At 40.5% G+C, this 13331-nt stretch overlaps 2 protein-coding genes across 2 annotated transcripts in view; both read left to right on the plus strand.

Moving 5' to 3' along the window:
- Nucleotides 1-1665: 1665 nt before the first annotated feature.
- Nucleotides 1666-8580, plus strand: LOC308088903 (serine/threonine-protein kinase PLK1-like; the record flags this gene model as incomplete). Its single annotated transcript, XM_080433486.1, has 11 exons — nt 1666-2029; nt 3250-3418; nt 3879-4023; nt 4255-4348; nt 4606-4822; nt 4946-4985; nt 5725-5840; nt 6608-6685; nt 6941-7113; nt 7891-8085; nt 8386-8580. Exons 1-11 carry the CDS (start codon nt 1685-1687, stop codon nt 8578-8580), a joined length of 1767 nt encoding a protein of 588 aa, XP_080289612.1. The 5' UTR covers nt 1666-1684.
- A 2414-nt stretch (nt 8581-10994) lies between these two features.
- The window catches only part of ak8 (adenylate kinase 8), a gene marked incomplete at both ends in the record, with an annotated part of 16719 nt that continues 14382 nt past the window's right edge, over nt 10995-13331 (plus strand). The window contains 2 exons of the mRNA XM_080433487.1: nt 10995-11078; nt 11847-11924. Coding sequence (XP_080289613.1) covers nt 10995-11078; nt 11847-11924 — 162 coding nt within the window. The remainder of the gene's footprint in view (nt 11079-11846; nt 11925-13331) is intronic.

Here is a 13331-nt window from a genome sequence, read left to right on the forward strand (position 1 = left end):
GGCAAAATAAAGGCCCCCTCACACATTAGTAGGACACTCTAATGCGTGAGGGGGCCATGAATTTTCCATTACTTTTTTCATTTATTTTTAATATATTTTTTAAATGTGTCCCCGTCCCGAGAGTGAAGTATCCCTTTAACTTGAGTATTTGCCTTCCATTGTGTGTGATTTCGTAGTTAGTCCATTCTGTTGACAATCGTGAACCTTGGGTTCTCTGAAGACAGAGAAGTCCGTAATGGATGAGAACACTTTGCAGCCCAACTTCCCATCTTTACAGTCGGTAGTTGTCCTTTCTTTCTTTCCACATCTTGTCTGACCATAGGTCAGGGAATGGTGAAGATGTACTGGAATCAGGTTCAACAATTCCATCTCCCTGCAGAAAAAACAAACCAAAAAAAAAAGAGAGAGAAAACATCAGAACACATACCCAGCATATGAGACTAATTGCCTCTAGGGATGGAATGCAACGCATTTCATGGCAAGCACATTCAGAATTTTCTCCTCATGCTTTTCAACTACGCGACCCTATCGGTTGGGAGGTGTACTGTACTCTGATACATTATAACTCTATAAAAGAAATGGCCGCCGATAGGAGTAAAATGCATTTGATTGAACAGTACGGAAGATACGAGTACTTAGACCCAGGGGTTTTAACGTGTTACATCCGTGGCCGTGGGGTCAGCACTCTATATTTGAAATCTGAACGTTTATGTAGCCCCTACGGAACCTCTCCCTCCGCTAGCGGAGGGAGAGGTTCCGTAGGGGCTAAACGTTTATGTAGATGTACGGGTTGTAAATATAGAAATTTCAAAAAACAGGAACAAGTAGCGCCATGACTGTCATGATATGACAGTCATGTTTCAGGGCTACCTACGGCCTAGCTCCGACGGAACCTCTCCCTCCGCTGTATAGCTCCATAATATTTTGCATTAGAAGATGCAATTCAACATTTGACCAGTAGGGGAATCAGTAATGTTATCTCTACGGGCGCAACTCTTGCGCAATGTCTTAAAAACATGTAACCGGATGAAGACCGATGCAAATTAAATACTTTCTTCAACTCGTTGGGTAGCTTTTATGGTGCGCTAGAACTTAAAACATCTAAGAGAGTGGCGGAAATGCTTTACTTTTTGGATACGATGTGCAGAAATGGGTAAGAAACATGTAAAGTGGAAAATGTGCGACAATGTCGACCTCAAACGGAAAAGACAAACGAGGAACCTCATCTTGGAGCAGCGGAGGGAGAGGTTCCGTAGGGGCTACCTACGGCCCATACTCCGCCCACTCATCAGTGGGCTGATTGGTACCAGTATTAAACCAGCGCACCTTCTATCCGATTTTAGTGGATCTGTCACGAGAAGAGAGAGCGAGAGCAGAGAGGGAAACAGCAGCATTACAGAGGTTACTGGGCTGCTTTTACTGTGTTTGTTAACGCGAATATTCTATTTTACTTCTGCGGACTGCATTACTTTTATACATTTAAACTGACGTTTAAATGATTTTGCCGTCAGTTTAGATCGTAAATTTGTTATTTTAACCCGAGGATTGCACACAGAGAGAGAGAGGAGCAGCCCACCACAAGTTGTTGTTATTTAAGGATTTTTCAAATTGAGAAAACGTCATTAAACTTAATAGTTCAAGTAGAAGGTTCTCTTAAACACAAACTTTAACTTTTCCAACAACGATGTGCGCGGCCGTTGTGAAGCCCTCGGCCTCCTCCTCGGCCCCCCTGAAGGAGATCCCAGACGTGCTGGTGGACCCCCGCACCAAGAAGCGGTACCAGCGGGGCCGCTTCCTGGGCAAGGGGGGCTTCGCCAAGTGCTTCGAGATCACGGACATGGAGACCAAGCAGGTGTTTGCGGGTAAGATCGTGGCCAAGACCATGATCCTGAAGCCGCACCAGAGGGAGAAGATGACCTCGGAGATCACCATCCACAAAACCCTGGACAACCCGCACGTCGTGGGCTTCCACGGCTTCTTCGAGGATGACGACTTCGTGTTCGTGGTGCTGGAGATCTGCAGACGGAGGGTATGCATTTGTTGTTTTTAGACTTTTTTTTATTTATTTTTATCGAGTCTGACTTTTATCATAGATATGCAAATGTCGAAATCCATAAAATACATCTATGATGGTCTTGATCTAGCTGTAGTATACAACCCTCGTAGACGTATTTATGATTCTTCTGACGTCTTTGATTGAAGACGTCAGAATCATAAATACGTCTACGAGGGTTGTATACTACAGCTAGTCTTGATCCAAGGCTAATTTTATATGTAAGTAACAATCACTCTTCTAGGAGCTTGAAGGCTATTGCATTGTCATTTGTCTCTGCTTTGTTACTGTTGTCCTGCTCGGCTGCCGTTTATAGTCATTTCCTGTCTGTTTAAATTATTGCCCCAATAACATCATGCATTACCTATAGGCTCATGGTTTGTATAAAGTTTAGCCTTTGATCAATGTATTTTATCCAGTCTGACTTTTACTTTCATATCTGCAAATGTCAGAATCTAAAATACATCTATGATAGTCTTCATCCAAGGCTATATCAAGTTAATCAGTGTTAGCCTGGTCGATCTGAATAGACTTAGTTAGTGCCTAGGACCCCAGACATTAAAAATGTCAAAAATATTCAAACATTTTCAAAGAAATTCAAGATAAAAAAGAGAAGCGGATGTGCATATATGGCCCTGGGGGTCCCTGGCAGGGGTGCAATGCTCACTGGACGGCCTTGCACGGCGTGACTGAACCGATTTGAGCAAGCGCAGGCACACGCATAGATTTAAAACTACTTTAAATTCACACTTCAACGAAGTTTACAAGGCTCCCGACTCACGCCAGGTACATTAACATAGGAATTAGCCTAGATGCATATCAATTGTCCATTGTGTGCCCTATAGTGTAGGTGTTAAGCGACGTGCGCGTCATTAAAATACAGTGCAAGCACTTCCCAAATGAGCATAGCAACACTGGTCCCCAGACCCCACTTTGAGAACCCCTGCATTGGACAGTGCACCACCTTAACTCTTGAGAGTGTACCAATGGACCCATAAAGGGTCCATTTGGTTCCTAACTAGCAAATCCTTTATCTGGGGAACCCACCTTGAGAACCCTTGATGTAGCCTACTGTATTTTATATTTAAAGCCTACTGACTGTTTTAAAATGGCTTCACTTAACTAACCAAACCAATCTTTATTGGGTTTTAGGGTTATAATGATGATGCCAACATTGTCTTGTGTTCTATCTACAGTCTCTGCTGGAACTACACAAGCGTCGAAGGATGGTGACAGAACCGGAGGCACGTTACTTCATGCTGCAACTGCTGAACGGCTGCCGGTATCTCCACAACAACAGAGTCATCCATAGAGATCTGAAACTGGGGAACATCTTCCTAAGCGATGATATGATGGTCAAAATAGGTACGTTACACACAGACACACACAGACAGATTGTTAACTAATGAGACAACACGATATACTGCGCTCCCATATTTTATTTAAACGACAAGAACACTGTTTCTCCCATGCACAGCCTTCATCGGGTTGCTGACGAAGCCCTTGTATGGGCGAAACAAAATATGGGAAAGCAGTATATCGTGTGCAGACATTCACAGAATATATCTGTGAATATCACTTGAATATTTGGTCCAGCACAGTGTTCAAAGAACTGTGGGGATGTGCAAAGCTAACCTTTTTCGTAATGGCACAACCACAAACCGTAGCAAAATCATGCCACATGCACAACAAGCCTGTTTGTCCTCTAACGGACCACGGCATGCACCAACTCGCGACAGGAATGGTTTCCAATACTACTAATAAAGTTGTAAACATGGACTTATTTGAATGAAACCTAACGGGAATCTTTATCTCTCTCCACAAGGGGACTTTGGCCTGGCAGCTAAGATCGAGTACGATGGCGAGAGGAAGAAGACTTTGTGTGGAGCACCCAACTACATCACCCCTGAAGTGCTTTGCAAGAAGGGCCACAGCTTTGAGGTGGACGTCTGGTCACTCGGGTGCATCCTGTACGTTGTCACTGCATTTTTTTCCTTTTCTTTGTAGATCACCAATCACATAATATGGAACCCCTCAGGGAACGGTAATGAAAGAAGATGGATAAATAAAAAGATTGAAAATGTATAAGCAATAATAGAAAAAGGTTTAATTAAAACAAATGGTACCAGTTATTCTATTTCAAGCTGTATATCCTGCACACTCAGATTATTGACCCCTCGTTCCTCCTGTCGTCTTCCCAGATACACTCTGTTGGTGGGTAAGCCTCCATTTGAAGCCTCCACTCTGAAGGAGACATACAACCGGATCAAGAAGAACGACTATACCATCCCCGTGGTAAGTTGGCACACCACAGTAGAGCGAGACGGGGAGTGACACACAGCCAAGGTCATGGGGCTCGGGAATCGAACCCGCGTAGAGCCCATTTTAAACGCGTATTAAAGCACAATTAATTTCCACGCCATGTAAACTTTGCCCATGTTGTTTTAACTATGACCTCCATTTAACGTACCGCCTTTCCTCACTTTCCCCACAATTTTGTGTGTGATCACCTTTGCTCTGCTCCGGCCTCACCTGTAAACTCTCCTCTGCAGCACATGAACCCATTAGCAGCCTCGGTCATCAAGCGGATGCTGCGTGCTGATCCCTCCCAGAGGCCCACCGTTGCACAGCTTCAGACAGACGAGTTCTTCACGCAGGGCTATGTCCCCACGCACCTGCCGACCACGTGCCTCACTTTACCCCCGCGTTTCTCCATCGCCCCTTCCACAGCAGCGGAGATGAGATGGCTGCTCACCGTGCTCAACAAAGGTATTCTTTTCCCCCCCTCAATGGTAGAAACTGTACTCAACAACACATCATGGAACAAAGTACTACTAGTCATGTGCTAGAGAAAGGTTGGTCCTGACCACTGTTTTCTTATTTTTCCCGGAGGTTCAGAAAAGGTGGAGGTGAAAGATGAGCCTGCACCAAGGTGATACATCACTGTTCTTTATTTACTACAGCCTACAATTAGGCTAGATTATCCAAGAGAAGAAACGAAACAGAAAAAACGACTTGACTAGTAGGATAATTCATGTTTCTGCATCTGCCAACATACTTACCACCAGGAAAGTAATGGGCTAAATTACTAACAGTAGCGTGAAACAACACATCGAAATGGGATATTTTTCCTACATGAGGGGGTTAACGGTTTTAAGTATAATTCTATTAACTATAACTCCCACAGCAATTGCCTTCAAGCATAATGTGCTAAATTAGATTGGGATGGCGCTGTAGTAGAGGGTGGTCTCTCGGTATCTGCCCTGTGGTGTTTATTCTTTATAAGTTCTGAATATTGAGTGGTCAACATGTGCCATTTCAGAATAAACGTGACTTTTGTCAGCGTAGATGGGAGGGTTTTGCTTTTAATATGGTTTGTTGGGTGGAAACCTCACATGTCCAAAACTGTTACTTTTCTTAAGTTGCAGAGCTACAAGCTCAAAACATGCCGTTTCGAGCTTGTGGATCTGCAACTTCAATGCTTTTATGTGAGGCTGTAGTATGATCAAGTAGGGCATTCATTTACGAAAAAAACACCCACAAGTTAAAATATGGAGATGAGAGGTTTCCACCTGACGGCAACGATATGTTGAGGGGTTTTCTCCATTGGTTTTTGGACAGCGTCCAGTACAGATTGATTTGACAAGTGAGTTCTGGTCCTGTATTCACAGGGACGGTGCGGGCAGGGCTGTACCAGAGGGACCAGACTGCAACCTGACTGACATGTTGCAGCAAATCGCAGCTTTTTTGGGAAAAAGCCGTCTGGGAGGACGGCTCGTACGCGAAGGTTGAGAGCAAACGCTTTGTCAGGTCCTCTCAAATGTCTGTGTTCAGATTCCACCCCAAGCTGCGACTGGCCTTGTGTCTCTCCTGATCACTGAACTTATCTTTGTGAATTGTGATAACATTGTGAATGCTGACCAGTGGTGGAAACTGAAGTATATTTACTATATATATACACAGTAGTACTGTTTTGAGGTACTTTTACTTTACTTGAGTATATATATATATACATATTTTACAATACTTGATATTTCTACTCTACTACCTTGCAGAGGAAAATATTGGAACTTTTTATTCCACAATTATTTAAAAACTTGAGTTGGGGTTCAGTCACACCGAACTTTAATTCTGCCTATGCGTCAGATTCTGCCATGCGTTTCAGCAGGAACTGAGTCTTTTCTTTTCTACAGTATTCTGCGACTGGCAACAAACCACTCCGTTCCCATTGAAAAGCATTGGCAGAATCCGCTGCATAGGCAGAATGAAGTTTGGTGTGACCTCACCCTTACAAGTTACTTTTTGGATTTCAATGATAAAAAAACACTTAAGTTTATACATCGTCTTTTGGTATTTTAAAATGGTTCATATAAAAGTTCTCAACACCGACGTGTTGTGAGCTTGTAGATCGGAACAATTTATAAATGTTTTTGTCAAACTGTTTGAAATGCAGGTATTTACTTGTAATGGACTCAGTATTTATACATTGTGGTATTGTTACTTTTACTGAAGCCACCTCTGACACTGACGATCATTTTGTGTGTGATCTTTCAGAAGAGGCAGAAGACCCTGCGTGCATCCCCATCTTCTGGATCAGCAAGTGGGTTGACTCTTCTCAGAAATTCGGGCTATGTAAGACACACCTCTGCATTTTGGGGAAATATTTATTTTCTAAATGTTTTATTCTGCTTTCACATGTATATCAGTTAAAGCCTCTTGCAACAGAGAATTTGTATGCAACTGTTTGCAGGGGTAGAATAACTAGTCGCGACTACAGTACTACAATAATGTGCAGTGTCTATGTAGAAATGCCTTCTGCTATTTCTTCCTTGCTTTGTGTGTTGTAAAGATTGTGTATTTTAAAAGTAGATTTTTTTTTTGTTCCAGGCTACCAGCTGTGTGACAACAGCGTGGGTGTGCTCTTCAACGACTACACACGGTTGCTGATGTACACCGATGGAGAAAGCCTGCAGTACATTGACAAAACCAATGCAGAGAGCTACATGAGTGTACACTCGTACCCTGTGGCAGGGTACGAGAAATGGCAGCTCACCAAGAAGGTCAGTAGTTGTCTCTGTCTCAGCACTAGTTCTTCTAAACGTTTAAGATGCTACTAACTCAGCTATTGGTGGGCATGGAGCCAAAAACGGGGAGCCAGATGTCTTGAAGGGGTTGTGAAAACTAAACGGATAGTTTGCTATTTGGGCCACAGCAAGTAAAGCTTCAAACCAACCTGAGTGAGTGTGTGTGTGGCCGGAAGTGGGTCTGTAGTGGAGAGACACTTATTTGGTGAAACATCAGATGATCGATCATTTTATTTGTATTGGCGGATACTGGATATAAGCTCCTGAGTTGTGCCCATATTAAGATTATTATTTTTTTTGGCTAAGATTTTTTTTTTGCTACACTGGTCTTACTGTACCTCTAGGCTTTATGCACTCATGTTTTAAAATGTCTTGTTTCAGTTGATGATTTTAATGATGCGATGTTTCTTTTTTATGCAACTGCCTATGTAGCACTTTGAGATTTTCACGACTAAAGTGCATTATAAATCAAATGTAGTATGACCTGGCTTGAAAGTACACTAGGACCCAAAATGATAAGATATACTCGTCTACTGGCAGTGGGAAAGGAGTTCATTCATGTATTCGCCCAGTATGGTATAGTTATTCTCCATGCTTGGAGCAACTTTTATACCTGAGATCTCATGTGATCCTGATCTCTGGGCGTAGTCGTAGCATTACAGCTTGATCTATGGAGGTCTCTTAACACTTTTCTATCTCACTGTCTCCCTTTTATGTTAATCAAACCCGTTTTGTTTATCGCCTCTCTTGCAGATTACCTTGCTCAAATACTTCCGTAACTACATGAGCGAGCACCTGAGCGAGCACCTTCTCAAGGCCGGTGCCAACATGGCACGTAGAGACGGTGACGAGCTGGCACGCCTGCCCTACCTCTCCCACTGGTTCAGGACCAAGAGTGCCATCGTGCTGCACCTGTCTAACGGCACAGTCCAGATTAACTTCTTCCAGGTTGGTAAACTTCACTGCATCCAAAGAGTAATGTCAGACCAACAACATTAACTTCACCGCATCCGAAGAGTAATGTCAGACCAACGACATGCTCAACACACCTAGTAGTTGGGAGTGTTAAAGAGTTGATAGTTGGACCAAGACCCAGCACAATTCTGTTGTATTTTCAGGTAGGGCTGACTTCAATTTGCTATGACTTCAAATTGATGTCCAATTATTTCAAACTTTTGCGCCAGTGTGGGGGCTCCTTCCACGCTGTATCACAGATTGCACAAATGACATTGTTTTCATCGCCTCCAGGACCACGTCAAGCTGATCCTCTGCCCCCTGATGGCTGCCGTGACTTACATCGATGAGAAGCAAGTCTTCCGCACCTACAAACTGTCCTTGCTGGAGGAGTTTGGCTGCAGCAAGGAGCTGGCCATAAGGATGCGTTACGCCAAGCAGATGGTGGAGAAGCTGATAAGCTCCAAGGGCTCTGCAGCGCAATCGTAAAAATTATAAGCCACTTTGGGTTATTTTGTAAAAAAATTGGCCTTTGAATGTATTTTAAATTTTGTATTTTCTCCTATATAATAAAGAGAATTTGAACAATATAAATAACTGGTGGTTTGTTTAGGCATGTTTACTTCAATACTCAAGGAAGTTATGTTGGAAGTTCATGTAAAGTTTGTAATATATTTGCTGGCTGGATCTGGTGTGGACACAAATGATAGCACTACGCAGTGGTGGAAGAAGAACTCTCATCACATTTTGTACAAGTACCAATACCACTATGTAGAAATACTGTTACAGATTAAAGTCTGGTCTGTTTTACACTTCAATTTTGCAGACAAATTACTGTGATAGCTTAATTAAATGTTGCACAAATGTGCAAGATTTCAAACTGATTTGCAGACTGTGGAAAACTGGAAACACTCAACTTTGATTCTTTCGTGTGATGCTGTAGTTGATCAAGTACTAGGCTACTGGCTAGGGCATTCATTTACGAAAAAAAACAGTTGGTATATGGAGATAAGCGGTTTCTGCCTGACGGCAACGCTTTATTTCAGAATATGGGCCTTGACCATCTTGACACCCAGGTGGGCCTTGGTTTATAAAAGATTGAGAACCCCTGCTGGTGCTGTATGTAGTAGGTGATGTGAGAGAGCGAAAGTACTGACAGCTTGAGCTAAACTTGCAGGTTGAAATGTTCATGATTTAAGTCTAGGCCTACTGGCACACTAATATTTACCCCAGATTCAGAATTTTTATCAAGCATACAAGCAAGGTGGGTAAAGTCTTAAATATTTTGTGACTACAGCCATGGGTGTGAGGACGGTTCCAGGATTACTGGATCCTAAACGCTAATCTTTTCCATTGCACTGTACCATTCCCATCTAATGGAATGGTCACTTGTACAGAGAACCCATTTATCACTGGATAAATGCCTTCAAGGGTTAGGGTTAGGCTTCTGCAGTGGTGGAAAAAGTACTCGAATTCTTTACTAAAGTAACAATACTGCAATATAGAAATACTGTTACAAGTAAAAGAGTAAAATTCAAAATTAACTTGAGTAAAAGTACATAAGTATTGGCATCAAGTACTAAAATGTTTGAAAATAGAGCTGTAGATTGGCTATTTAATAGCCTAGGTATAAAATGGGGCTAAAGTGGTTAATGTATGTTTTATAATGTAATAAGTTATATCTGAAAAGTAACTTGTAACTAAAGTTTTCAAATAATTGTAGTGGAGTGAAAGTACAATATTTGCCTCAGATGTAGTGGAGTAGAAGTAAAAGTGTAGATAATTAGTAATAGTCCAGTAAAGTAAAAGTACCTCAAAAAGTACAGTACTTGAGTAAATGTACTTAGTTTACTTTCCACCACTGTAAGGGGTACGGATATCTTGAAATAAAAGTGACAAGATAATTCGGTGATGCCAAGTTGGTGTATACATTAAATGCCCATATATTGGGAAGGATACTGTACTGTTCAAAAAAACAAGTTTTACTCATGTGCACAAGATTGTGACAATAAAATACAGCCTTGAACCTGTAGCCTCCTGATGAAATAATCTCATTCTGAACCATGTTTCAAAATCAAACTGTAGCATCTGGCTCCTCCTACAGGAGACAGTTAGCCATTGCAGATCCTGTACTCCAACAGTACCCTAATTATAATACCAGGTATTTATTGTGCTGTATTTTCACCATACAATAATACAATAATAATAATAATTGAGATAGATGAGCGATTTGTTGGCGGTGGATTGATAGACGTAGCCTACCTACGTCATTTGGATAATTGGTTTTTATTTTACTCAAATGCACTTATCACAAACTTTAGAACAGTATTGCTAGGCAACGCACGTGTATACAAACGTACGGCGCACGCGGATGACGTTATCCATAGCAACAAGTGGACGGTTGGTAAACTGGTAAAAGGTAAGATGTCTGGTTAATCTTACGCTAAAATCCTATTAACTTGTGTTTCTACTTTTGATTCTTACATGTAGTTAATTGTTACAATGTGTGGAAGAACCGGGTTCATCATGAATTAACATCCTGTGAGCAGAACGATTAAACATGTTTTGACTTCTCTTTGGAGCAGATAAGTAGTAGTAGATAAGTAGTAGTAGTAGAAGATTTGAAATTTGAAACATTGTGATTAATTCCTCGTTAGTATAGTGGTCAGTATCCCCGCCTGTCACGCGGGAGACCGGGGTTCAATTCCCCGACGGGGAGGAAAATCTTTATTTCTATGAATTGAGTATGAATTGAGTACAAAGGACCCCAATGGGAACAATTTCTTGGGTTTAAAATCCTTTTACCAGACCTTCTATTGAACTGTACTTTCCTGTGCTTTCTTTTTTTTTTTTTTGCAAACTGCTTATAAAGTTTTCAATCAATCAAGAAGACGTTGATGATCATGGACGAAACGGTCAAACCTCTGAGGATTCCTCCACAAATATCTGTTTACGCAGAGAGACATGAGATATTTGATTTGGTTCAGGTAAAAAATGTATATATTTTTGTATTCAAGATGTCAGCTTGCAGACAGTGGTGGTAAAAGTACTCAATTGTTTTACTTAAATAAAAGTATCATTACTGCAATGCAGAAATACTCTGTTGCAGTCCAAAAAAAAGTCCAGAATTCTAAATTTACTTGAGAAAAAGTTCAAAAGTATTGGCATCAAAATATACTTAAAGTACCAAAAGTAAAAGTACCCATTATGCAGAATGTCCCATTTCACAGGTTTCAAATGTATAAAAATCTTTTGAAAATAGCAGATCTTGTGAGCTTGTAGATCGACTATTTTCAAATAGTTTAAAGTAGAGCTGAAGTGGGTAATGTATGACTTGTAATAATAATCCAAATCTACAAATAAACTGGTAAGTAACTAAAGTTTTCAAATAATTGTAGTAAAAAGTACAATATTTGACTCTGAGATATAGTGGAGTAAAAGTACAGAAACAATTAAATACTGTATACTATACATAAAAAAAATCTAAATGTATTATAAGCACAGTACTTGAGTACATGTACTTAATTACTTTCCAATACTGGACTCTGCAGACTGTGCTATAATGTGCTCACAATCACATCATGCATCCTGATTTAATTAACTTTAGTGTAGTAGGTTATCAATCTTCCATTTTACAGTTAGTAACTCAAGTCGGACATGATGCAATAATAATAATAATAATAATAATAATAATAATAATAATAATAAGGGTAATAATAAGGGTAATAATAATAGTAATTTTGTTGTTTTTTCAGACCATGGTGAGCAGTCTGATAATAGATAAACCAGAGGAGCCAATCTCCTACCTGATCTCACTGCTGAGGAGAGACAGGGTGGATGGTGGGTAATGTAGTCCTCAGAGACACTGTCCTCTTCCTGAAACATCCCCATAACAGATAAGCAACATCAACTGACCGTCTGACCCCAAATGACTTCTGTCACTGCCAGGATTGTTTTGATCAGATCATTTCTAATTTGTTATGACCACTAGGTGGAGCTGTAGTTCTACATTACAACCTTTACAGTCTCTGAATTATAGAACTGACTAGACTGCTCTAACATGCTTCTGTCTTTCTTTCTTTCTTTCTTTCTTTCTTTCTTTCTTTCTTTCTCTTTCTTTCTTTCAGTGCCGAGAATCATAATTCTGGGTGCACCTGCTTCTGGGAAGACAACTATAGTGAGTTGTATGGATCACTGGTTCCCTAACCTTTTAGCTCAAGACCCAAAAGATTTATTAGAAGTTTGCCCAGGACACAAACTAGTGAAAATAGAAGATCTACAAGCTCACAACGTGTTGCTTCGCCCCGCATTGTGAGCTTGTAGATCTGCTATTTTCACTACGTTTTTATTTTTATTATTATCATTTATTTTTAATTATTTGTATTTACATTTAATTAATGTATTTATGAAATACTTTTGAAATATGTTGGAATTCATTTAATTGATGAAGCTGTGATTTTTATTTTCATTTGATGACCTTTTTTAAATCTTATGGAAGACACAAGCAAAACGGGTATTTATTTGCGACCCATAAAAATTGGTCCGCGACCCAAACATGGGTCCCGATAGATAGATAGATTGATAGATTGATAGATTGATAGATAGATAGATAGATAGATAGATAGATAGACAGACAGACAGACAGACAGACAGACAGACAGACAGACAGACAGACAGACAGACAGACAGACAGACAGACAGATAGATAGATAGATAGATAGATAGATAGATAGATTGATGACGATGATAATGATGATGATGATGATGATGATGAATTCTAGGCGATGAAGCTGTGCTGTCAGCTGGGAATGGTTCATGTGACGACTGACAGTTTGTTGAGGGACGCTGGCCTTCAAAATACACACACCCAGCAGGTACACACACACACACACACACACACACACACACACACACACACACACACACACACACACACACACACACACACACACACACACACACACACACACACACACACACACACACACACACACATGCATTATTAAAGAAGTAGTTCACAAAAAAAAAATCGTATTTTCTATCAATTACACACCCCATGAAGCCTTGAATGCATCGATTTTTTTTTGTTTTTGTCGCATTCCTAAACCAAAACTAAAACTAAATAATATCCATGAATTCAAGGCTTCATGAGGTGTGTAATTGATAGATAATAAGTAATTTTTTGGGTGAACTACTCCTTTAAAGTATTTTGTATAATATATTGTTAACGTATTTGATAC

Source organism: Gymnoscopelus braueri (genome assembly GCF_963280865.1).
Source record: "Gymnoscopelus braueri genome assembly, chromosome: 7".
In the NCBI taxonomy this organism is placed as follows: Eukaryota; Metazoa; Chordata; class Actinopteri; order Myctophiformes; family Myctophidae; genus Gymnoscopelus; species Gymnoscopelus braueri.